This window comes from Mobula hypostoma, chromosome X1 (genome assembly GCF_963921235.1).
Source record: "Mobula hypostoma chromosome X1, sMobHyp1.1, whole genome shotgun sequence".
Classification (NCBI taxonomy): domain Eukaryota; kingdom Metazoa; phylum Chordata; class Chondrichthyes; order Myliobatiformes; family Myliobatidae; genus Mobula; species Mobula hypostoma.
The window spans coordinates 67,020,275-67,048,120 of NC_086128.1; the positions used below are offsets into that span (position 1 = coordinate 67,020,275).

Sequence of the window (27,846 nt, forward strand, 5' to 3'; positions counted from 1 at the left end):
ACTGTAACACTAACACACCCCAAACCACCGCACTGTAACACTGACACACCCCACACCCCTCACTGTGACACTGACACACCCCACACCCCTCACTGTAACACCGAAACACCCCACACCCATCACTGTGACACTGACACACCCCACACCCCTCACTGTAACACTGACACACCCCACACCCCTCACTGTGACAGTGACACACCCCACACCCATCACTGTATTACTGACACACCCCACACCCCTCACTGTAACACTGACACACCCCACACCCCTCACTGTGACAGTGACACACCCCACACCCATCACTGTAACACTGACACTCCCCACACCCCTCACTGTGACACGGACACACCCCACACCCCTCACTGTAACACCGACACACCCCACACCCCTCACTGTAACACTGACACACGCCACACCCCTCACTGTGACACTGACACACCCCACACCCTCACTGTAACACCGACACACCCCTCACCCCTCACTGTAACACTGACACACCCCTCACCCCTCACTGTAACACCGACACTCCCCACACCCCTCACTGTGACACTGACACACCCCACACCCCTCACTGTGACAGTGACACACCCCACACCCATCACTGTATTACTGACACACCCCACACCCCTCACTGTAACACTGACACACCCCACACCCCTCACTGTGACAGTGACACACCCCACACCCATCACTGTAACACTGACACTCCCCACACCCCTCACTGTGACACTGACACACCCCACACCCCTCACTGTAACACCGACACACCCCACACCCCTCACTGTAACACTGACACACGCCACACCCCTCACTGTGACACTGACACACCCCACACCCTCACTGTAACACCGACACACCCCTCACCCCTCACTGTAACACTGACACACCCCTCACCCCTCACTGTAACACTGACAAACCCCACACCCCTCACTGTAACACCGACACTCCCCACACCCCTCACTGTGACACTGACACACCCCACACCCCTCACTGTGACACTGACACACCCCACACCCCTCACTGTGACACCGACACACCCCACACCCGCTCACTGTGACACCGACACAACCCACACCCCTCACTGTGACAGTGACACACCCCACACCCCTCACTGTAACACTGACACACCCCACACCCCTCACTGTAACACTGACACACCCCACACCCCTCACTGTGACAGTGACACACCCCACACCCCTCACTGTAACACCGACACACCCCACACCCCTCACTGTAACACTGACACACGCCACACCCCTCACTGTGACACTGACACACCCCACACCCCTCACTGTAACACTGACACACCCCACACCCCTCACTGTGACACTGACACACCCCACACCCCGCACTGTGACACTGACACACCCCACACCCCTCACTGTGACACTGACACGCCCCACACCCCTCACTGTAACACTGACACACCCCACACCCCTCACTGTGACACCGACACACCCACACCCCTCACTGTGACACTGACACACCCCACACTCCTCACTGTGACACTGACACACCCCACACCCTCACTGTAACACCGACACAACCCACACCCCTCACTGTGACACTGACACACCCCACACCCCTCACTGTGACACTGACACACCCCACACCCTCACTGTAACACCGACACAACCCACATCCTCACTGTGACACTGACACACCCCACACCCCTCACTGTGACACTGACACACCCCACACCCTCACTGTAACACCGACACAACCCCACACCCCTCACTGTGACACTGACACACCCACACCCCTCACTGTGACCCCAACACAACCCACACCCCTCACTGTGACACTGACACACCCCATACCCCTCACTGTAACACTGACACACCCCACACCCCTCACTGTAACACTGACACACCGACACACCCCTCATTGTGACACTGACACACCCCACACCCCTCAGTGTGACACTGACACACACCACACCCCCTCACTGTAAACACTGACACACGCCACACCCCTCACTGTGACACTGACACACCCACACCCCTCACTGTGACACTGACACACCCCACACCCCTCACTGTGACACTGACAAACCCCACACCCCTCACTGTAACACTGACACACCCCACACCCCTCACTGTGACACTGACACACCCCATACCCCTCATTGTGACACTGACACACCCCACACCCCTCACTGTGACACTGACACACCCCATACCCCTCACTGTGACACTGACACACTACACACCCCTCACTGTGACAGTGACACACCCCACACCCATCACTGTATTACTGACACACCCCACACCCCTCACTGTAACACTGACACACCCCACACCCCTCACTGTGACAGTGACACACCCCACACCCATCACTGTAACACTGACACTCCCCACACCCCTCACTGTGACACTGACACACCCCACACCCCTCACTGTAACACCGACACACCCCACACCCCTCACTGTAACACTGACACACGCCACACCCCTCACTGTGACACTGACACACCCCACACCCTCACTGTAACACCGACACACCCCTCACCCCTCACTGTAACACTGACACACCCCTCACCCCTCACTGTAACACTGACAAACCCCACACCCCTCACTGTAACACCGACACTCCCCACACCCCTCACTGTGACACTGACACACCCCACACCCCTCACTGTGACACCGACACACCCCACACCCGCTCACTGTGACACCGACACAACCCACACCCCTCACTGTGACACCGACACACCCCACACCCCTCACTGTAACACTGACACACCCCACACCCCTCACTGTAACACTGACACACCCCACACCCCTCACTGTGACAGTGACACACCCCACACCCCTCACTGTAACACCGACACACCCCACACCCCTCACTGTAACACTGACACACGCCACACCCCTCACTGTGACACTGACACACCCCACACCCCTCACTGTGACACTGACACACCCCACACCCCGCACTGTGACACTGACACACCCCACACCCCTCACTGTGACACTGACACACCCCACACCCCTCACTGTAACACTGACACGCCCCACACCCCTCACTGTGACACCGACACACCCACACCCCTCACTGTGACACTGACACACCCCACACCCCTCACTGTGACACTGACACACCCCACACCCTCACTGTGACACCGACACAACCCACACCCCTCACTGTGACACTGACACAACCCACACCCCTCACTGTGACACTGACACACCCCACACCCTCACTGTAACACCGACACAACCCACATCCTCACTGTGACACTGACACACCCCACACCCCTCACTGTGACACTGACACACCCCACACCCTCACTGTAACACCGACACAACCCCACACCCCTCACTGTGACACTGACACACCCACACCCCTCACTGTGACCCCAACACAACCCACACCCCTCACTGTGACACTGACACACCCCATACCCCTCACTGTAACACTGACACACCCCACACCCCTCACTGTAACACTGACACACCGACACACCCCTCATTGTGACACTGACACACCCCACACCCCTCAGTGTGACACTGACACACACCACACCCCCTCACTGTAAACACTGACACACCCCACACCCCTCACTGTGACACCGACACACCCACACCCCTCACTGTGACACTGACACACCCCACACCCCTCACTGTGACACTGACAAACCCCACACCCCTCACTGTAACACTGACACACCCCACACCCCTCACTGTGACACTGACACACCCCATACCCCTCATTGTGACACTGACACACCCCACACCCCTCACTGTGACACTGACACACCCCATACCCCTCACTGTGACACTGACACACCCCACACCCCTCACTGTGACACCGACACAACCCACACCACTCACTGTGACACCGACACACCCCACACCCTCACTGTAACACCGACACAACCCACACCCCTCACTGTGACATCGACACACCCCACACCCCTCACTGTGACACTGACACACCCCACACCCCTCACTGTGACACCGACAGACCCCACACCTCTCACTGTGACACTGACACACCCCACACCCCTCACTGTGACACTGACACACCCCACACCCTCACTGTATCACTGACACACCCCACACCCCTCACTGTGACACCGACACACCCCACACCCCTCACTGTGACACTGACACACCCACACTTCTCACTGTGACACTGACACACCCCTCACCCCTCACTGTGACACTGACAAACCCCACACCCTCACTGTAACACTGACACACCCGACACCCCTCACTGTAACACTGACAAACCCCACACCCTCACTGTAACACTGACACACCCCACACCCCTCACTGTGACACTGACACACCCCACACCCTCACTGTATCACTGACACACCCCACACCCCTCACTGTAACACTGACACACCCCACACCCCTCACTGTGACACTGACACACACCTCACCCCTCACTGTAACACTGACACACCCCACACCCCTCACTGTGACGCCGACACTCCCCACACCCTCACTGTGACACTGACACACCCCACACCCCTCACTGTAACACCGACACACCCCACACCCCGCACTGTAACACTGACACACCCCACACCCCTCACTGTATCACTGACACTCGCCACACACCTCACTGTGATACTGACACACCCGACACACCTCACTGTGATAGTGACACACCCCACACACCTCACTGTAACACTGACACTCCCCTCACCCCTCAGTGTATCACTGACACACCCCACACCCCTCACTGTAATACTGACACACCCCATACCCCTCACTGTAACACCGACACACCCCACACCCCTCACTGTATCACTGACACACACCTCACCCCTCACTGTAACACCGACACACTCCTCACCCCTCAGTGTATCACTGACACACCCCACACCCCTCACTGTGACACTGACACACCCCACACCCCTCACTGTAACACCGACACACCCCACACCCCTCACTGTATCACTGACACTCCCCACACCCCTCACTGTATCACTGACACACCCCACACACCTCACTGTGATACTGACACACCCCACACACCTCACTGTAACACTGACACACCCCACACCCCTCACTGTAACACTGACACACCCCACACCCCTCACTGTGACACTGACACACCCCACAACCCCTCACTGTGACACTGACACTCCCCACACCCCTCACTGTATCACTGACACACCCCACACACCTCACTGTGATACTGACACACCCCACACCCCTCACTGTAACACTGACACACCCCACACCCATCACTGTGACACTGACACTCCCCACACCCCTCACTGTATCACTGACACACCCCACAACCCCTCACTGTGACACTGACACTCCCCACACCCCTCACTGTATCACTGACACACCCCACACCCCTCACTGTATCACTGACACACCCCACACCCCTCACTGTAACACTGACACACCCCACACCCATCACTGTGACACTGACACTCCCCACACCCCTCACTGTATCACTGACACACCCCACACACCTCACTGTGATACTGACACACCCCACACACCTCACTGTAACACTGACACTCCCCTCACCCCTCAGTGTAAATTAACCTCTTGGGAAAACTGCAGAAGTCTCCTTGCAACTTGATTTTGTTGAATTTTCTCCCCGTTTGGAAAATAGCCTTTGCTTTCATTTCCTTCTGGCAGAATACATGACCATCCAGTTCCCGACACTGTTTTCCATCTGCCCCTCGCTTGCCCATTTTCCAACGCTGTCCAGGTCTTTCTGCAGTCTCCGAGATTCTACAACGCTACCTGCTCCATTGCCTGTCGTTGTCCTGCTCACAGACTTGGCCAGAAATTCCATCATTCAAGTCATTGACATATAACGTGAAACAAACGGTCCCAACACCAACCCCTGCAGCACACCACTATCACCTGCAGCCAACCAGAAAAGTCCCCTTTATTCCCAATCTCTGCCTCCTGCCAGTCAGCCAATCTTCCATCCATGCCAGTATCTCTCCTGAAACACCTTGGGTCTCTGATCTTGTTAAGCAGCCTCATGTACGGTATCTTCATCAAAGGCCTTCCGAAAATCCATGTAAACAACAGCCACTGCCTCTCCTTTGTCTATCTTGCCTGTTATTCTCTCAAAGAATTCCAACAGATTTGTCAGTTCCCTTTTGGAAACCACGTTAAATACAGACTATTTCATCATTTGCCTCCAAGTACCCTGAAACCTCATAGAACATAGAACATAGAATACTATAGCACAGTACAGGCCCTTCGGCCCACAATGATGTGCCGACCCTCAAACCCTGCCTCCCACCTTAAATTCCTCCATATACCTGTCTAGTAGTCTCTTAAACTTCACTAGTGTATCTGCCTCCACCACTGACTCAGGCAGTGCATTCCACGCACCAACCACTCTCTGAGTAAAAAACCTTCCTTTAATATCCCCCTTGAACTTCCCACTCCTTACCTTAAAGCCATGTCCTCTTGTATTGAGCAGTGGTGCCCTGGGGAAGAGGCGCTGGCTATCCACTCTATCTATTCCTCTTATTATCTTGTACACCTCTATCATGTCTCCTCTCATCCTCCTTCTCTCCAAAGAGTAAAGCCCTAGCTCCCTTAATCTCTGATCATAATGCATACTCTCTAAACCAGGCAGCATCCTGGTAAATCTCCTCTGTACCCTTTCCAATGCTTCCACATCCTTCCTATAGTGAGGTGACCAGAACTGGACACAGTACTCCAAGTGTGGCCTAACCAGAGTTTTATAGAGCTGCATCATTACATCGCGACTCTTAAACTCTATCCCTCGACTTATGAAAGCTAACACCCCATAAGCTTTCTTAACTATCCTATCCACCTGTGAGGCAACTTTCAGGGATCTGTGGACATGTACCCTGAGATCCCTCTGCTCCTCCACACTACCAAGTATCCTGCCATTTACTTTGTACTCTGCCTTGGAGTTTGTCCTTCCAAAGTGTACCACCTCACACTTCTCCGGGTTGAACTCCTTATCAATCCTTATCAATCGACTCCAACATCTTCCCAACCACCGAGGTCAGGCTGACTGACCTATAATTTCCTTTCTTCTGCCTCCCTTCCCCTCTTTAAAAGAGTGGAGTGACATTTGCAAGTTCCCAGTCCTGCGGAACAATTCCAGAACCCAGTGACTCTTAAAAGGTCATTACTAATGCCTCCGCAATCTCCTTAGGCACCTCTTTCTGAACCCCGGGGTGTCGTCCACCTGTTCCAGGTGACCGTTCAGCTTCCCAAGCACTTTCTCTTCACTAATCGCAATTCCACTCACTTCTGCCCCCTGAGACAGTCAAATATCTGGCCTACTACTAGCGTCTTCCATAATGCAAGATACTTATTCAGCTCGTCCGCCTTTTCCTTGTCCCCCACTGCTACCTCTCCAGCATCATTTTCCAGCAGTCCACTGTCACCTCTCTTTTACTCTCTCTGTATCTGACAAATATTATTGGGTAGCTTGCCCTCATTTCTCATCTTTTCTCTGCTTATGACTTTTTTTTAAGCTGCCTTTCTTGTTGGTTTTTAAAAGCTTCCCGATCTTCTAACTTCCCGTTAACTTTTTCTCTATTATGTGCCCTCTCTTTTTGTCTTTTATACCGTCGTTTGATCTCCCTTGTCAGTCACGGTTGCCTCATCCTACCTCTAGAATACTATTTTTTAATCTTTGGGATGTATCTATCCTGCACTTTCCGAATTGCTCCCTGAAACTGCAGCCGTTGCTGGCCTGCTGCAATCCCTAATGGTCTCCTCTTCCAGTTCACTTTGGCCAGCTCCTTTCTCATGCCTCTGTAATTCCCTTTATTTCACTGTTATACGGATACTTCTGACTTTAGCTTCTCTCTCTCTCTCTCTCTCTCTCTCCAACTGCAGGGCAAATTCTGGGAATATCATGATCACTGTAACACACACACACACACACACACACACACACGAAATGCTGGAGGAACTCAGCAGGCCAGGCAGCATCTATGGGAAATCGACCCTCTGAAGGTCCCAGCCCGAAACGTCGACTGCACTCCTTTGCCATAGACGCTGCCCGGCCTGCTGAGTTCCTCCAGCACTTTATGTGTGATGCCCGGATATCCAGCGCCTACAGATTTCCTCTTGTCCGAACATTATCATCACTGCCTCCTAAGTGTTCCTTTACCTTAAGCTTCCTAATCAAACCTGGTTCTTTACACAACACTCAATCCAGAATTCTGTTCCCCCCCACCCCCCATGGGCTGAACCACAAGCTGCTCTAAAAAAAAACATCTCATAGGCATTCTACAAATTCACTCCCTTGGGATCTCCAGCACCAACCTGATTTTCCCAGTCTACCTGCATATTGAAATCCCCCATGACTATCGTAACATTGCCCGTATTACATTGTCATGTATAGCCCACATCCTGGCTACCATTTTGAGGCCTCTAGACAACACCCACCGGGGTCCTTTGACCCTCGAAGTTTCTCAACTCTACGCACGAGGATTCTACATCCTCCAATCCACCTCCCTCTTTCTTTTTTCTCTTTTTCAATCTTTTTATTAATTTCAGCATCATAAACATTACAGAAAATAGATACAGAAAAATTGGGATTACAATATTGATAAATACAAGTAACTCAATTGACACAAAATTAATGAGCCTCCCAAAATCTCAAAAAGTACAAATATAATATAGGAAAATATAAAGTGAAAATAGAAAAATATCATGGAAAAAAAACAAAAAAATTATACCCCAAAAGAAAAAAAAACACACTAAACCAACTAAAAGAAAACTAAACTAAACTAAAGATCCACCTCTTTGTAAGGACTGGATTTCATTTTTTTTTTAACCAACGGAGCCACCCCACCCCCTCTGCCTACCTGTCGGTCCTTTTGACAACAAGGTGTATCCCTGGATGTTAACCTCCCAACTATGATCTTCTTTCAGCCGCGGCTCAGCGCCATACCCGCCAATCTCAAACTGCGCTACGAGATCATCGACCTAATTCTGCATTCAGATATAACACCTCCAGTCCTGTATACCTCGCCCGTTTCAGTTTTACTCCCGTGCTGCACTCTAACTCATCCTGGTTGTTGATGTTCAATCACTGAGTCTGACTCTTCGTGACCTCGTGGACCATAGGGTCCACAGGGTTTTCATGGCAAGATACAGAAGTAGATTCTTCCGCCCAGATCCTGCTGCTGCCCAGGTTGGGACCCGGCTGGGATTTGAACTCAGGACCATCCGCCTCGGAGTCCAGTGCTGATGCCACTACACCACCGACCGGACTAACTCATCCTACTGACGGCAAGATCTGCCCCATCACCTGCCGGCCCTTCCTGGCAGACACACTGCACACCGCCTCTGCTTGCAAACCAACTGACCCACCCTCAGCCCCCTCACTCTGGTTCCCCCCGGCCAAATTAGTTTAACCCCTAACCCAGCGGTCCCCAACCTCCGGGCCGCAAAGCATGTGTTACCGGGCGGCGAGGAAGCGATATGAGTCAGCTGCACCTTTCCTCAGTCCCTGTCACGCACTGTTGAACTTGAACATAGGGTTGCCAACTGCCCCGTATTAGCCGGGACATCCCGTATATTGGGCTAAATTGGTTTGTCCCATAGAGGACCACCCTTGTCCCATATTTCCCCCGCTAAGGTAGAGCGTTCCTATGAAACCATTGGCTGAAATAGCGTGAAGCGAAGTAACAATTACCATTAATTTATACGGGAAAAATTTTTGAGCGTTCCCAGACCCAAAAAATAATCTAACAAATCATACCAAATAACACATAAAACCAAAAATAAATAACACTAACATATAGTAAAAGCAGGAATGATATGATAAATACACAGCCTATATAAAGTAGAAATAATGTTGTACAGTATAGTCGGGAAGATGAAGGCAAAATCGATTTGTGGGGGGAGAAAGTCGGCCCGTATGCACATGCGCAAGGCTTCACGGTCATGGTAGTTTTTCCGGGGATAAAGTGTCCCGGGATTGGACTGCTACTTTTGTCCCTTATTTGGGAGTGAGAAAGTTGGCAACCCCAACTGTAAAAGACATGTTGAGGTGAGTTTAACCCTACCTGATCACCCCCCCCCCCCCTCCACCGGTCGGCCGGTCCGCAAGAATATTGTCAATATTAAACCGGTCCGCGGTGCAAAGAAGGTTGGGGACCCCTGCCCTAACCCCTCCTTTTCGCCTGTATGAGCTGTGCTCTGGGGATTGGTTTCTGCGAGACGGTTTTTTAAAATTATACAATTTCTATTTATTACTGACAAACAAACTAACAGAAAAAAGCACATCCACAAAAACCATAACCGTAGCAAAATTAAATATTGGGCCAGCAAAAGAGAGAGAAATATAAAGGCAAAAGTAAAGATACACAGCAGAGGAGCACCGCACCAAAAAACCTCAGTCCTCACTCCGTGAGAAAGTCCAATACAGGGCCCCATATCCTTTCAAAGATGTCCCCTCTGTCCTCATTACAAAGTCTCAGTCTCTCCAAATTGTAAAGTATTTGCCAGTTCTCTCAGCCACAGATCGTACGTAGGCACAGTGTCCACTTTCCACATTTGCAGGATTAACTTCTTAGCAATCACCATTCCAAACAATACAGCCACTTTTTCCACACTTATTGGCTGAAGATAGTGAGCTCGTTGCTCCAAGGATGGCTATGAGCGGGTCTGCTTCCCACCGCTTCCCAAAAGCCTCAGAGAAACACTGAAAAGTACTTTTCCAGTATGCATAAAGCTTACAACATGGCCAGAACGAATGTCACAAGTTATAGTTCACAGCTTTACATCTATTACACACTGGTGAAACAGCAGGGTAGAAACCGTGCGACTTTTCTTTGGGGTAATAGTAGTCATAGTCATGCTTTATTGATCCCGGGGGAAATTGGTTTTCGTTACAGTTGCACCATAAATAATTAAATAGTAATAAAACCATAAATAGTTAAATAGTAATATGTAAATTATGCCAGGAAATAAGTCCAGGACCAGCCTATTGGCTCAGGGTGTCTGACCCTCCAAGGGAGGAGTTGTAAAGTTTGATGGCCACAGGCAGGAATGACTTCCTATGACCCTCTGTGTTGCATCTCGGTGGAATGAGTCTCTGGCTGAATGTACTCCTGTGCCCACCCAGTACATTATGTAGTGGATGGGAGACATTGTCCAAGATGGCATGCAACTTGGACAGCATCCTCTTTTCAGACACCGCCGTCAGAGAGTCCAGTTCCATCCCCACAACATCACTGGCCTTACGAATGAGTTTGTTGATTCTGTTGGTGTCTGCTACCCTCAGCCTGCTGCCCCAGCACACAACAGCAAACATGATCGCACTGGCCACCACAGACTCGTAGAACATCCTCAGCATCATCTGGCAGATGTTAGAGGACCTCAGTCTCCTCAGGAAATAGAGACATCTATTACAAACTAGCGACACATCAGGGTAGAAACCGTGCAACTTTTCTTTGGAATAATGGAGTCTATGTAATGTTTTAAACTGTATAAGTCTGTGTCTGACGCTGACCGAACAATCATGTATACTCTTTAAACACTCATCCCAGACCTCCTCTGTCAGTTCTATACCCAATTCATCCACCCGTGCCTGTTTAAAACCTGCAGTATTCACCCGACCTCTATTATGTGGGATCTGATAAAAATAGGATACCGCTCACGTTCCCTGTGACTGTGGTAATTACCAACCCACCCCCTCCTCTCTGGATTCAGGTATTGATTATCGATGGACGAACTGGCTGCCAGATACACAGTCCACCTACACCATCACCACCTGCCGTATCATGCACCCCTCGGACGAGCTCGCCTCCGTCACCATGAGGTAAGAGTCTGGGCGAGGGTCGAGAGGGAGGTGGCACATAAGAACACGACCGACAGGCGACGAGCGGGTCTGGGCTACTTGTGGTCATCCCCCGCCATTCCATGTAACGGTGCTCGATTCACACTCCCCTTCTGCGGCTGTTGTGAAAATAACGATCGCTTACCCACAATCACAATCAATTTCTCCCTCCCTCTCCCCACCCCTCTTCAATTCCCCACCCTGGTCTCTTACCTCTTCTCCTCACCTGCCTCTCCCCTCCCCAACCCACCTTCTCTATCTCCCATGGTTCACTCTCCTCGCCTATGAGAATCCTCCATTTTATTTCCAGCCCTTTACCTCTTCCACCTCCCACATTCTAACTTCAACCCCCTCCCTCATTCACCTGGTCTCACCTATCACCTTCTCATCCCCACCCTCCCCCAGATCTTCTTATTCTGGCCTCTTCCCCCTCTCCTTTCCAGTCCTGATGAAGGATCTCAGCCCAAAACATCACCTCCTCCTTCCTGTTCTCCCACGGTCCACTCTCCTCTCCTGTCAGATTCCTTTCCATTCAACCCTTTCCCTTTTCCACCGAGCACCTCCCAGCTTCTAATTTCACCCACCCACCACCAAACCAGCCTCACCGAGCACCTCCCAGCTTCTAACTTCACCCCCTCCACACCCAACCGGTGTCACCAAGCACCTCCCAGCTTCTAACTTCATCACCCTCCCCCACCCAACCGGCTTCACTGAGCACCTCCCAGCTTCTAACTTCACCCCCTCCCCACCCAACCGGTGTCACCGAGCACCTCCCAGATTCTAACTTCATCACCCCTCCCCACCCAACCCTCTTCACCGAGCACCTCCCAGCTTCTAATTTCATCCACCCACCCACCACCAAACCAGCCTCACCGAGCACCTCCCAGCTTCTAACTTCACCCCCTCCACACCCAACCGGTGTCACCGAGCACCTCCCAGCTTCTAACTTCATCACCCCCTCCCCACCCAACCCTCTTCACCGAGCACCTCCCAGCTTCTAACTTCATCACCCCCTCCCCACCCAACCCTCTTCACCGAGCACCTCCCAGCTTCTAACTTCATCACCCCCTCCCCACCCAACCCTCTTCACCGAGCACCTCCCAGCTTCTAACTTCATCACCCCCTCCCCACCCAACCCTCTTCACCAAGCACCTCCCAGCTTCTATCTTCATCACCCCTCCCCAAACTGGCTTCACCGAGCACCTCCCAGCTTCTAACTTCCTCACCCCCTCCCCTCCCAACCGGCCTCACCGAGCACCTCCCAGCTTCTAACTTCACCCCCTCCCCACCCAACCGGTGTCACTGAGCACCTCCCAGCTTCTAACTTCCTCACCCCCTCCCCACCCAACCGGCCTCACCGAGCACCTCCAAGCTTCTAACTTCATCACCCCTCCCCACCCAACCGGCTTCACCGACCACCTCCCAGCTTCTAATTTCACCCACCCACCACCAAACCAGCCTCACCGAGCACCTCCCAGCTTCTAACTTCACCCCCTTCCCACCCAACCGGCGTCACCAAGCACCTCCCAGCTTCTAACTTCATCACCCCTCCCCACCCAACCGGATTTACCGAGCACCTCCCAGCTTCTAACTTTATCACCTCCTCCCCACCCAACTGGCGTCACTGAGCACCTCCCAGCTTCTAACTTCATCACCCCCTCCCCACCCAACCGGCCTCACCGAGCACCTCCCAGCTTTTAACTTCATCACCCCTCCCCCCTCACCTATCACCTTCCCATCTCCTCCCCCCCCCACCTTCTTATTCTGGCCTCTTCCCTCCCTCTCTTCCAGACCGGACAAAGGATCTCAGCCCAAAACGTCACTGTTCATTCCGCTCCCTCATCCTGCTGAGTTCCTCCAGCGTTTTGTGTCCATATCACAATACCTATGAAGATAGTCGTACCTTCTGGTCGAGACTGTTGCCCTCCGCACCCCCCAATCTGAATTACTCGATCTTCTTAAAATTTTCTCTCCCTCCACCTGAAATATATCCAAATGTCCGTCCCCTGTTGTTCTCGGAGGGTGGGGAGTCCCAGAGGTTTGCCCTCTGCTCAGAGAAAGAGATTTCTTACACAGCTCGGGTTTACTGACCCCTCATTTTTACACTCATGTCCTCTTGGTTCCTAAGCTTGTTATAGCCGGGGGGTGGTAATGGGGGCAAGGTTGCTCCACCTATTAAATGCTCCTAGCGTCTCAGCTAGCCTCTGACGACCAAGTCCGGCTCCCGGCCTTCACCTGTGGTTTAGCTACTAATCCCTGTGGAACCATTTCTCCTGACAGGAGAAGGGGCAAAGGCGTGTCACCGGCGCTTTAAAACCAGTCGCTCCGGCAGACGGGGCTCGTCAACCGCGGTTGGCAGCTCATCTGGGAGAAGGAAAACTCTGATCTCAAACCTCCGCTGCCTTGCGGCTGCACCCACTCATGGGGACGGCTTCTGGAGTAAAACCGGAGGGAAAAATCTGGAGCTGGAGTCACTGAGGCAGTCCGACGTTGACTGGCAGCTCCCGTGCTGTTCGTTTGGCGTGGAGAGGGGGGAGCCCGCTACACGGACAACAGCTCGCTCTCCATATCGTACTGCCCAGGCTTGCTTATCACGTAGACAGCCGGGACGCAGTACCCATGGTCGACCTCCGACCAATAGGGGGCCTCAGTGTGTCCTCGTTCTCATGACCCTCCTGCCAATGGAAACGTCACAACATCTACCCCGACCAGCATCCTTAAGATTTTGTAAGATTAAATGAAATTATTCCTGGGTCTTCTAAATTCCAGGGAAGAAGGGGCAGCCTCTTTTGATGTACAGCCCCCCTCCCCCACAAGCCCTTAAGACGTAGGAGTAGGATCAGGCCGTTCGGCCCATCTGCCACCCCATCATGGCTCATTTACTTAAACAACAGGAATTCTGCAGATGCTGTAAATTCAAGCAACACACATCAAAGTTGCTGGTGAACGCAGCAGGCCAGGCAGCATCTCTAGGAACATTCTTTCTCTCTCTCTCTCCTTTTTCTCCCTCTGTCCCTCTGACTATACCCCTTGCCCATCCTCTGGGTTCCCCCCCCCCCACCTTGTCTTTCTCCCTGGGCCTCCTGTCCCATGATCCTCTCATATCCCTTTTGCCAATCACCTGTCCAGCTCTTGGCTCCATCCCTCCCCCTCCTGTCTTCTCCTATCATTTTGGATCTCCCCCTCCCCTTCCCACTTTCAAATCTCTTACTCGCTCTTCCTTCAGTTAGTCCTGACGAAGGGTCTTGGCCCGAAACGTCGACTGTACCTCTTCCTAGAGATGCTGCCTGGCCTGCTGCGTTCACCAGCAACTTTGATGTGTGATGGCTCATTTACTATCCCATTCTCCTGCCTTCTCCCCGTAACCTTTGACTCCCTGGCTAATCACGAACCAGTCAACCTGCCCGTTAAATACACTCAACGACTCGACCTCCACAGCCGCCTGTGGCGATGAATTCCACAGATTCACCTCCCTCTGGCTAAAGAAATTTCTCTTCGCCTCTGTTCTAGATGGATGTCCCTCTATTCCCCCACTAGAGGAAACATCCTCCCTCGTTCTCCTAAACTCCGGAGAGTACAGGCCCAGAGATGCCAAAAGCTCCTCAAACATTAACCCTTTCATTCCCGGGATCATTCAAGTGCTCCTCCCCTGGACCCTCCCCAGTGCCAGCACATCCTTTCGTAGATCAGGGGCCCAAAGCTGCTCACAGTTCTCCGAGTGTGGTCTGACCCAACGCCTTAGGGGTTACCTTGCTGAATCCCCTTTGGATGGTGTCCATTACTGCTGCGAGCACAGAGGTTCAGACTTGCGGGAGAGAAGGAGTGCCAGGAGTTGGCGAGGTTGCAGACACACCCAGCTCTGAGACACCAGGCAAGGTCTCTTTAAGAATAAGGGGTAGACAATTTAGAACGGAGTTGAGGAAAAACATTTTCACACAGAGGGTTGTGGATCTGTGGAATGCTCTGCCTCAGAAGGCAGTGGAGGCCAATTCTCTGGATTCTCTCAAGAAAGAGTTAGATAGAGCTCTTAAAGATAGCGGAGTGAAGGGATATGGGGAGAAGGCAGGAACTGGATACTGATTGTGGATGATCAGCCATGATCACAGTGAATGGTGGTGCTGGCTCGAAGGGCCGAATGGCCTACTCCTGCACCTATTGTCTATTGTCAGTTGTCTCTTGATCCCAACCCGCAGCAAGACTAAAAGTTCTGCTGACGTAGGTAGCTCTGGGCAGGGAGATTTTGGTGCCCAGGACAGAATGTCTCTCTGGTGCTTCCCGTTCCCTCCCCTCTCCCTTCGCCTTTTCCCAACCAGGATTCCCCTCTTCCTGTCCCCTCTTCCCACTCCCAGTCCACAATAGAGACCCATATCAGAATGAAGTTTATCATCACTCACATATTAGATCAGATTATGAGGACACGCAGTCCCCTTTTATTGTCATTTCGTAATGCATGCATTAAGAAATGATACAATATTCCTCCGGTGTGATATCACAAAACACAGGACAGACCAAGACAGAAAAACTAACAAAAACCACATAATTATAACATATAGTTACAACAGTACAACAATACCCTAACTTGATGAAGCACAGTCCATGAGCACAGTAAAAAGTTCAAAGTCTCTCGAAGGTCCCACATCTCACGCAGACAGGAGAAGGAAGAAAACTCTCCCTGCCATGCCCGACCACAGTCCGACTCTGAGTCGTCCGAAAACTTCGAGCCTCCGACCAGCCCTCCGACACCGAGTAGCGAGCACCATCTCTGACGAGCACTTTGACCCCAGCCTCGGTCGCCAGCAGCAGGCGAAGCCGGGGATTTTGGGGCTTCCCCTCCGGAGATTCTCGATCGTACCGTAGTAGCGGCAGCGAAGCGGGCATTTCAGAAATTTCTCCAGATGTTCCTCTGTGCCTTCTCACATCTGTCTCCATCAAATCAGAATTGTACACGGCATCCTACTTACAAATACGATATCATTTCACCGGAGAGCTGCGCGCGCCGCCATCTTCTCCTCCCGCCTCCCATGCCATATGTCATTTTTTGGTGTGTGTGACAGCAGTACAGTGCAATACATAAAATTAGTAATTAGTAAGACTATAATTAGCTGTGTTTATGTGTCTAAGACTTTTCCCTGAGTGACATGTCCCATAAGTAGATGCCAAAGTTCCCGGCAATCCACACACCATCCTGTTGGTCATTCCACCGATCGAACACTGGGGGAGCACCGCTAGGACAGGGCAGGTCTGGGCAGGCGGGCTTGGGCCCTGTCCACGGCGGCGTTAATAGCTCTGTGTTCTCTTTGTTTGTTCACAAACGCAGGCAGAAAAGGCCGTGGGACACGGGCTTGCTGGAGGTTTAAGGAGTGATGAAGTAAGACCCGTATCCCAGTGTTGGCCACCTGCCCGCCCACGCTCATAGAACGCCTGCCCCCGTGTAGAGCGCCAGCTTCTCCCACAGAAACCCTCCCTCAGCCAGCAGCCCGGAAATCCGTCCGCCAGCTTTAACTCCATTCTGTGGCCTCTTTATTGGGGAGCATGTCTTAGGAGCAGAGGTTGAGCGAGCTCGGGCTTTTTCATTTTGGGTCAAAGGAGGATGAGAGATGCATAGACTGAGTGGACAGCGAAGACTTTTTCCCCCCAAGGCAAAAATGGGGAAGGCAAGGGGACATAATTTTAAGGGGGTTTGGTGGAAAGTGAAGGGGGAATGTCTGATGTCGGTTTATTAAAAAATAACACAAAGAGCGGTGGGTGCCTGGATCGAAGCAGCCAAGGGTGGTGGGTAGATCTACCTGCTGTACCTAATAAAGTGGCCACCGAGTGTACATTCGTGGTCTTTTGCTGCTGTAGCCCATCCAGTTGAGGGTTCAATGTCTTGCACGTTCAGAGATGCTCTTCTGCAAATCATTGTTGGTTATTTGAGTTACTGTCGCCTTCCCGTCAGCTTGAACCAGTCTGGCCCTTCTCCTCTGACCTCTCTCGATAACCAGGTGTTTTCACCCACAGAGCTGCCGCTCACCGGATTTTTATTTTCTTTTCCCCCACCGTTCTCTGTAAACTCTAGAACAGTCCTAGACTCCCCTACTACAGGAAACATCCTCCCCACATCCACTCTATCTGTGCCCTCTGGTCCTAGACTCCCCCACCATGGGAAACACCCTCTCCACATCCACTCTATCTGTACCCTCTGGTCCTAGACTCCACCACTATAGGAAACATCCTCTCCACATCCACTCTATCTGTGTCCTCTGGTCCTAGACTCCCCCACTATAGGAAACATCCTCTCCACATCCACTCTATCTGTGTCTTCTGGTCCTAGACTCCCCCACTATAGGAAACATCCTCTCCACATCCACTCTATCTGTGTCCTCTGGTCCTAGACTCCCCCACTATAGGAAACATCCTCTCCACATCCACTATATCTGTGTCCTCTGGTCCTAGACTTCTCCACTATGGGAATCATCCTCTCCACATCCACACTATCGGTGTCCTCTGGTCCTAGACCCCCCCCCCCCGCCACTATTGGAAACATCCTCTCCACATCCACTCTATCTGTGTCCTCTGGTCCTAAACTCCCCCCACTATAGGAAACATCCTCTCCACATCCACACTATCTGTTCCCTCTGTTCCTAGACTCCCCCACTATAGGAAACATCCTCTCCACATCCACTCTATCTGTGTCCTCTGGTCCTAGACTCCCCCACTATAGGAAACATCCTCTCCACATCCACTCTATCTGTGTCCTCTGGTCCTAGACTCCCCCCACTATAGGAAACATCCTCTCCACATCCACTCTACCTGTGCCCTCTGGTCCTAGACTCCACCACTATAGGAAACATCCACTCCACATCCACTCTATCTGTGCCCTCTGGTCCTAGACTCCCCCCCACTATAGGAAACATCCTCTCCACATCCACTCTACCTGTGCCCTCTGGTCCTAGACTCCACCACTATAGGAAACATCCACTCCACATCCACTCTATCTGTGCCCTCTGGTCCTAGACTCCCCCCACTATAGGAAACATCCTCCCCACATCCACTCTATCTGTGTCCTCTGGTCCTAGACTCCACCACTATAGGAAACATCCTCTCCACATCCACTCTATCTGTGCCCTCTGGTCCTAGACTCCCCCACTATAGGAAACATCCTCTCCACATCCACTCGTGTCCTCTGGTCCTAGACTCCCCTACTACAGGAAACATCCTCCCCACATCCACTCTGTGTCCTCTGGTCCTAGACTCCCCCACTATAGGAAACATCCTCTCCACATCCACTCTATCTGTGCCCTCTGGTCCTAGACTCCCCCACTATAGGAAACATCCTCTCCACATCCACTCTATCTGTGTCCTCTGGTCCTAGACTCCCCCACTATAGGAAACATCCTCTCCACATCCACTCTATCTGTGTCCTCTGGTCCTAGACTCCCCCACTATAGGAAACATCCTCTCCTCATCCACTCTATCTGTACCCTCTGGTCATAGACTCCCCCACTATTGGAAACATCCTCTCCACGTCCATTCTATCTGTGTCCTCTGGTCCTAGACTCTCCCACTATAGGAAACATCCTCTCCACGTCCATTCTATCTGTGTCCTCTGGTCCTAGACTCCCCCACTACAGGAAACATCCTCTCCACATCCACTCTATCTGTGTCCTCTGGTCCTAGACTCCCCCACTATAGGAAACATCCTCTCCACATCCACTCTATCTGTGTCCTCTGGTCCTAGACTCCCCCACTATAGGAAACATCCTCTCCACATCCACTCTATCTGTGCCCTGTGGTCCTAGACTCCCCCACTATAGGAAACATCCTCTCCACATCCACTCCATCTGTGCCCTCTGGTCCTAGACTCCACCACTATAGGAAACATCCTCTCCACATCCACTCTATCTGTGCCCTCTGGTCCTAGTCTCCCCCACTGTAGGAAACATCCTCTCCACATCCACTCTATCTGTGCCCTCTGGTCCTAGACTCCCCCCACTATAGGAAACATCCTCTCCACATCCACTCTATCTGTGTCCTCTGGTCCTAGACTCCCCCACTATAGGAAACATCCTCTCCACGTCCACTCTATCTGTGTCCTCTGGTCCTAGACTCCCCCCACTATAGGAAACATCCTCCCCACATCCACTCTATCTGTGCCCTCTGGTCCTAGACTCCCCCACTAAAGGAAACATCCTCTCCACGTCCACTCTATCTGTGCCCTCTGGTCCTAGACTCCCCCACTAAAGGAAACATCCTCTTCACGTCCACTCTATCTGTGTCCTCTGGTCCTAGACTCCCCCACCATAGGAAATATGCTCTCTAGCCTTTTTTATGCCCCCCCCCACCAGTAACTGAGGGGGGGGGGGAATTGGGGGAACCCCTGCTCAACAGACTGTTGTGATTGAAAACCCCAGGAGGTGAGATACTCAAACCCCCCCCCCCCCCCCGTCTGGCACCAACATCCATTCCACGGTTGAAGTTGCTTAGGCCACCTTTCTTCCGCGGTCCGGCGTTTGCCCTGAGCCACCCTGACCGCGATTGCGTGCTTTTTTTATGCACTTGACTGGCCGATGAGCTGTTTGCACCAGCGAGCAGGCGTCCGTGATGGAGTGGGGCCGCTGAGGGCCCACCGAGGCGGTGAGAAGACCGTCTTGCGTACTGTCCGCTCAGATCGAGCTGCTGCTCAGGCCGCAGAGTCAGAACAGGGTGCAGAATAAAGTGTCGCAGCTACAGAGAGAGTGCGGTGCAGGCAGGCTGTTGTGCAAGACCATAATGAGGTGGACTGCGGGCGAGCGTTTGGTCATTATAACTATGGTAGAAGCTGCCCTGATCCTGGTGGTACGTGCTTTCAGGTATTTGTATCTCCTGCCCAGTGGGAGAGGGGAGAAGAGACGATGTCTGGGGTTGGTGGGGGTGGGCGGAGGATTTGACCTTGATTCTGCTGGCTGCTTTACTGAAAAGTGTAGGCAGAGTGTGTGGACGGGAGGTGGGTTGATATGTTGAGCTGTGTCTGATGTCCCCTCTCAGTCTCAAGGACAGCAGTTGCTGTACTGCGACGGGGTCCTGATTTACCCCTACGAACTGTGCTTTTCAAAAGAGAGAGAGTTTTTCAACACCAGACACCTTGTTATTAAGAGAGAGAGGGAGGCAAAGACTGCTTGGAGATGGTGTTATGGTTTCTCTGCAGCATGTTTACACTTTGCAAGGACACTGGCAGCTTCCAAGTTCTTACAGAGAGAGAAGGGAGGAGCTGCTTGGTGGACAGCTGCTGTTCAGCACGGTGAGATAAATAGAAGGTCAGCTTTTAGACCTACAGACACATGGTTTTGGACACGGAATGAGCTTTGTTGTGCCCACAGAAAAGGTGGGTTTTGGAGGATCGATCAGTGGCTCTCGCGGTGTGAAAAGGGTGTGACCGCTGGGGAGTTATTCGTGTGGCCAACCCTCGCCTGGGTGGATAATTCCACTACGGAAGAATGGTCCCCTTTGTTGTGGTCACAGTCAGTGACTTCTAAAGGATTTCAGAGGACAATGGGAAGATCGACAGTATCAGCTCTCCTGAAGACTCAAATCTCCCCCTCTCTCTCTCTCTCTCTCTCCATCACTACTCAACTCAATACCACGAACTGAACTAAACTTTACTCATCATCGTAAAACTATCTGTTTACCCCTAGTCTTGAAGCTTGGTTTTCATATATTTCCACACTTATATATAATCATTGCTAACCTGTTTGATATATCTGCATTTATATTACTGTATTGCGTAATTACTAATAAATACCTTTAGTTAATAGCAATACCGGACTGCGAAGTGTTTTCCATTTCTGCTGATATTCCACACAACCAAATCCAAAGGGATTTTCCCCAATCAATTCAAACAAGCCCCCACACAATTTTTAGAAAAGCTCCCACCAATTTGTTCATTTCCCAGATGCAGGCCCCAATTTTGTCACTTACGCCGCGACGGGTTAAAGAACCAGCAGAAATGGAAAATACTTTGGAGTCCGGTATTGCTATTAACTAAATGGTATTTATTAGTAACTACGCGATACAGTAATATAAATGCAGATATATCAGACAGGTTAGCAATGATTTTATATATATATATATAGAAATATATGAAAGCCAAGCTTCTTCAAGACTAGGGGTAAATAGAAAGTCTTACGATGATGAGTAAAGTTCAGTTCAGTTTGTGGTATTGAGTTGAGTATGATGGAGAGAGAGAGAGAGATTTGAGTCTTCAGGTGAGCTGATGCCGTCGATCTTCCCGTTGTCCTCCGAAATCCTTTGGAAATCACCGACTGTGACCACAACAAAGGGGTCCGTTCTTCCGTGGTGGAATTATCCACCCAGGCGAGGGTCGGACACACGAATAACTCCCCATCAGTCACACCCTTTTCACACAGCGAGAGCCACTGATTGATCCTCCAAAACCCACTCTTTCTGTGGGCACAACAAAGCTCATTCAGTGTCCAGAACCACGTGTCTGTAGGTCTATCATCTGACCTTCTATTTATCTCACCATGCTGAACACCAACTGTCCATCAAACAGCTCCTCCCTCCTCTCTCTGTAAGAACTTGGAAGCTGCCAGTGTCCTTGCAGAAGTGTAAACATGCTGCCGAAGAACCATAACACCATCTCCAAGCAGTCTTTGCTTCTCTCTCTCTCTTAAAAAAATATCTGTCTGGTGTTGAACAACTCTCTCTCTCTTTTCAAAAGCACAGTTCATAGGGGTAATTCAGGACCCCGTCACAGGATGCTAGGCTCGCCTTTGCCGTCGTGTAGCCCGGTAAACTTTGTGCTAATTTTTGCCCTTTTTTTCTCTCCCCCCCTCCCCCAGTTTCCACCACACACCTAAACCCTCTATTGGCAGCTTTGGCAAGCTGAGACCCACCTCGTCCGACGGGAACTTGCAGAGGCTACACCTCCTCGCGTCCAGCGGGGGTCCGAACAGATCGCGGACGGCAGCGACACCGGGCGCCGAACGAGCGCAGTCCCACACGGTGGAGGGCGCGGCGCCCAGCGGCGGCTCCGGGGAGCTACGGGCATCCGGCGCCGCCAGCCGCCGCAGGCGCTGCCAGTCCGAGTCGGCCACGAACTCCAGGGAGCACACCACCACCACCAGCACTTCGCTCGGTCTGGTCACCCTGCTGAAGGAGCACGGGATTTCGGCGGCGGTGTACGACCTGGGCGGGGGAGCCCCCGGGAACCTCAAAGGGACCTCGCCCGGCGGCCAGTGGGGCTACCCGCCCCCGTTCCCGCTGGAGCCGGCGTACCCCCGCCCGCTTCGACCACCCTTCCTCACCACCAGCCTGGCCAAGTCCATGCTCAGCGGGAGGGGCCCCGCCGCGCGGGAGGGCGGGAGCCCGAGCCCCCGCGGCAGCGAGAGGAACATTTTCAGCTTCAACCTCGTGGATAAGCTGAGCAGGCTGGGGCTGGACAAGGTGGTGGCCAGGGGGAGGGTGGAGCCGGACGGCAAGGGGCTGGAGTGCCCGACTCCAGCGCCCGCAACCCAGCACATGAGCTCGGGCGCCGAGAAGGCTCCCGTTACTCTCGGGTAAACGCCAGCCTCCCCAGCGCGGATCTGCACGTACTGACCAGCACGGGAGATCAAACCCGCTGCCCGCGGGGTGCGTCCGAAAGACCGGCCGGGATGTTTCTCCCCGGTTCGCTCGGGCCAATAACATTCCCACTCCTAAGTTCTGTGCTAAAGAAAACTGTTCTTATTAAATCAAAAAGGGAAAATTACCTGCTTAACGTTAAACGAGAATCGGTAGCGAGAGAGACGAAAAGAGAATGGTTCCGTCAATGTGTGGATCGGCTGCCTTAAGGAAGGCGACAGACCGGCCGCTGTACAGTGTGACCGGTTCCATCGAAGATCGCGGGGATGAAGGCAGGAGAGCGGGGCCGGGAGGAATGATAAGCCAGCCGTGACGGAATGGCGGAGCCGACTCGGTGGGCCGAGATGGCCTAGTTCTGCTCCTGCGTTGTATGGTCTTGCGGCTACCTCGTTTCCCTCTCAACCCCGTCCCCCGGTGCCTCCCCTCCGTTAGCCTTTGATGCCCTTATCGATCAGGGGCCTATCAGCCTCCAATTTAAATATACCCGGTGACTTGGCCTCCACAGCCGTCTGTGGCAATGAGATCCACAGATTCACTTACCCTCTGGCTAAAGAAATTCCTTCTCATCTCTGTTTTAAGTGAACGTCCCTCTATTCTGAGGCTGTGTCCTCTGGTCCTAGACTCCCCCACCATAGGAAACATCCTCTCCACATCCACTCTATCTGTGCCCTCTGGTCCTAGACGCTCCCACTATAGGAAACATCCTCTCCACATCCACTCTATCTGTGCCCTCTGGTCCTAGACTCCCCCACTATAGGAAACATCCTCTCCACATCCACTCTATCTGTGTCCTCTGGTCCTAGACTCCCCCACTATAGGAAACATCCTCTCCACATCCGCTCTATCTGTGTCCTCTGGTCCTAGACTCCCCCACTATAGGAAACATCCTCTCCACATCCACTATATCTGTGTCCTCTGGTCCTAGACTTCTCCACTATGGGAATCATCCTCTCCACATCCACTCTATCGGTGTCCTCTGGTCCTAGACCCCCCCCCCCGCCACTATTGGAAACATCCTCTCCACATCTACTCTATCTGTGTCCTCTGGTCCTAAACTCCCCCCACTATAGGAAACATCCTCTCCACATCCACACTATCTGTTCCCTCTGTTCCTAGACTCCCCCACTATAGGAAACATCCTCTCCACATCCACTCTATCTGTGTCTTCTGGTCCTAGACTCCCCCACTATAGGAAACATCCTCTCCACATCCACTCTATCTGTGTCCTCTGGTCCTAGACTCCCCCACTATAGGAAACATCCTCTCCACATCCACTATATCTGTGTCCTCTGGTCCTAGACTTCTCCACTATGGGAATCATCCTCTCCACATCCACTCTATCGGTGTCCTCTGGTCCTAGACCCCCCCCCCCCCCGCCACTATTGGAAACATCCTCTCCACATCCACTCTATCTGTGTCCTCTGGTCCTAAACTCCCCCCACTATAGGAAACATCCTCTCCACATCCACACTATCTGTTCCCTCTGTTCCTAGACTCCCCCACTATAGGAAACATCCTCTCCACATCCACTCTATCTGTGTCCTCTGGTCCTAGACTCCCCCACTATAGGAAACATCCTCTCCACATCCACTCTATCTGTGTCCTCTGGTCCTAGACTCCCCCACTATAGGAAACATCCTCTCCACATCCACTATATCTGTGTCCTCTGGTCCTAGACTTCTCCACTATGGGAATCATCCTCTCCACATCCACTCTATCGGTGTCCTCTGGTCCTAGACCCCCCCCCCCGCCACTATTGGAAACATCCTCTCCACATCCACTCTATCTGTGTCCTCTGGTCCTAAACTCCCCCCACTATAGGAAACATCCTCTCCACATCCACTCTATCTGTGTTCTCTGGTCCTAGACTCCCCCCACTATAGGAAACATCCTCTCTACGTCCACTCTATCTGGACCTTTCATGTTTCAATGAGACAGGCCCAGAGCCATCAAATGCTCCTCACATGGTAAACCCTTTTATTCCCGAGACAATTCTGGTGAATCCCTTCTGGAGCCTCGTACAAGGTTCTCAGGCGCGGATTGCCCTCCGCACGTCTCCGCACTCCAACCCGCCCGTAGTCAGCCTTCCCTGCTGGTCCAGACCCACTGAGGATCTCCACTGGATATACAGAGCAAGGACACGCAAAGTGCTGGGGGAAACCAGCCGGTCAGACAGCATTTACGGCGGAGGGTAAACAGTCGACGTGTCCGGACTGGAAAGGAAGGAGGCAGAAGCCAGAATAAGAAGCTGGGAGGGGGAGCGGGGGGGGGGGGAGGGAGAGGAGGAGGAGGTCAAGCTGACAGGTGAGGGGGAAGGTGGGTGGGTTGAAGGAGGGGGAAGAGGACCAGGTGACCTGTGAGACCAGGTGAGGGGGAAGGTGGGTGGGTGGGGGAGGGGAGGAAGACAAGCTGACAGGTCGCAGGTGAGACCAGGTGAGAGGGGAGATGAAGTAAGAAGCTGGGAGGTGATAGGTGGGAAAGGTAAAGGGCTGGAGAAGAGGGAATCTGATAGGAGAGGACAGTCGACCGTGGGAGAAAGGGAAGGAGGGGGTCACCAGGGGGAGATGATGGATAGGTGAGAAAAGAAGTAGTGAGAGGGGAATGGAAAAAGAGAGAAGGGGAGGGGGAAAAATTAATGGAGGTTGGAGAAATTGATGTTCATGCCGTCCAGGTTGGAGGCTACCCAGACGGACTATGAGGCGTTGATCCTCCAACCCGAGTGTGGACTCATGGCGGCAGAACACGAGGCCGTGGACCGACATATGAGAATGGGAATGGGGAGCAGAATTAAAATGGTTGACCATCATCTGTGAATGTTTACTGTCTCACAGCAGACTCTGTGTTTTGGCTACTCAGTTAGAATTTGAGCTGTTGCTCCTCGAGTCTGCCGAGTTCCTCCAGCATCGTGTGTGTCTGGATTTCCAGCACCTGCGGGATCTCTTCTCTTTCCGGCCCATTGGGTACATGTTCCTCCTTGTGTGCGGTTTTGGAGGCAGAGGGTTTGAGGGAGACAGATTTTGATGCTGCCGTTTTACAGGACAGTTCCTTCACATCCACCTCGTCTTGGCGTCTCAGAGAGCAGCTATAGGCTGGTCAACCGTCTGTAGAAGACCTTTGCCCCCGCCTAAAGCCCTGATCATCTGGCACTTGTGGAATACAGCACAGAACACTGCAGCACACTACCGGCCCCTCAGCCCGCAGTGTTGATTACTCCAAGATCAATCTAACCCCTCCCTCGCACATAGACACCCCCCATCTTTCTTTCAACCACGTGCCTCTCTTAGAGTCTCTAACCCGTCACCGTTCCGGGCAAAACGTTCCGCACACCAACCACTTTCTGGATAAAAAAAAACCCACCTCTGACACAGTCCGATCACCTCCGAAAATTATGCCCCTTTGTGTAAGCTAATTTCACTCACTGGGGGGGGGGGGGGGGGCAAAAAGTCTCCGGCTGTCTACTTGATCTATGCGCTCTGTGGAGGTGGGGGCGGGGGACAAGTCTCTGGTTTCAACTTTATATATGCACTCAGGGGATGGAGGATGGGAGTCTCTGTCCACTTGATCTATTCACTATGGGAGTGGGGTGGGAGATTTTGTCCACTCGATCTATTCAGTCTGGGAGTGGGGTGGGAGTTTCTGTCAGTCCACTCGATCTATTTACTCGGGGGGGGGCGGGTGACAGTTTCTGTCTGGCCACTCGATCTATGCACTTGGGGGTGCGGAGTCTCTGGCTGTCCACTCGAACCTGTAGCTTCTTCCTGATGATTGAGGGGTAATAACTGTTCCCGAGCCTGGTGGTGTGAGTCCTGAGGCTCCTGTACCTCCTTCCTGATGGTTGAGGGGTAATAACTATTCCTGAGCCTGGTGGTGTGAGTCCTGAGGCTCCTGTACCTCCTTCCTGATGGTTGAGGGGGTAATAACTGTTCCTGAACCTGGTGCTGTGGGTCCTGAGGCTCCTGTACCTCCTTCCTGATGGTTGAGGGGTAATAACTGTTCCTGAACCTGGTGGTGTGGGTCCTGAGGCTCCTGAACCTTCTTCCTGATGGTTGAGGGGTAATAACTGTTCCTGAACCTGGTGGTGTGGATCCTGATACAATAAGAAATTACAATACAATAAGAATTACAATAAGAAATATATATCTAAATTAAATAATCAGTGCAGAGAGAGATCAAAAATAGGGCAGCATTGGGCACGGGTTGGTTTTCCATTCAAAAATCAGATGACAGAGGGGAAGAGGCTGTTCCTGAATCACTGAGTGTGTGTCTTCAGGCTCCTGTACCTCCTCCCTGATGAGTGTGGGTCTTCGGACTGCTGTATCTCCTCCCTGATGAGTGTGGGTCTTCAGACTCCTGTATCTCCTCTCTGATGAGTGTGGGTCTTCAGACTCCTGTATCTCCTCCCTGAGGAGTGTGGGTCTTCAGGCACCTGTATCTCCTCCCCGATGAGTGTGGGTCTTCAGA

General features: G+C 52.3%; 1 protein-coding gene across 1 annotated transcript in view; it reads left to right on the plus strand.

The window, feature by feature from the left end:
* The window catches only part of LOC134340643 (trafficking kinesin-binding protein 1-like), a 159,130-nt gene extending 133,497 nt beyond the window's left edge, over nt 1-25,633 (plus strand). Inside the window, exons 15-16 of the mRNA XM_063038092.1 lie at nt 11,658-11,766; nt 22,605-25,633. Coding sequence (XP_062894162.1) covers nt 11,658-11,766; nt 22,605-23,325 — 830 coding nt within the window. The 3' untranslated portion in view covers nt 23,326-25,633. The remainder of the gene's footprint in view (nt 1-11,657; nt 11,767-22,604) is intronic.
* Nucleotides 25,634-27,846: the final 2,213 nt, after the last annotated feature.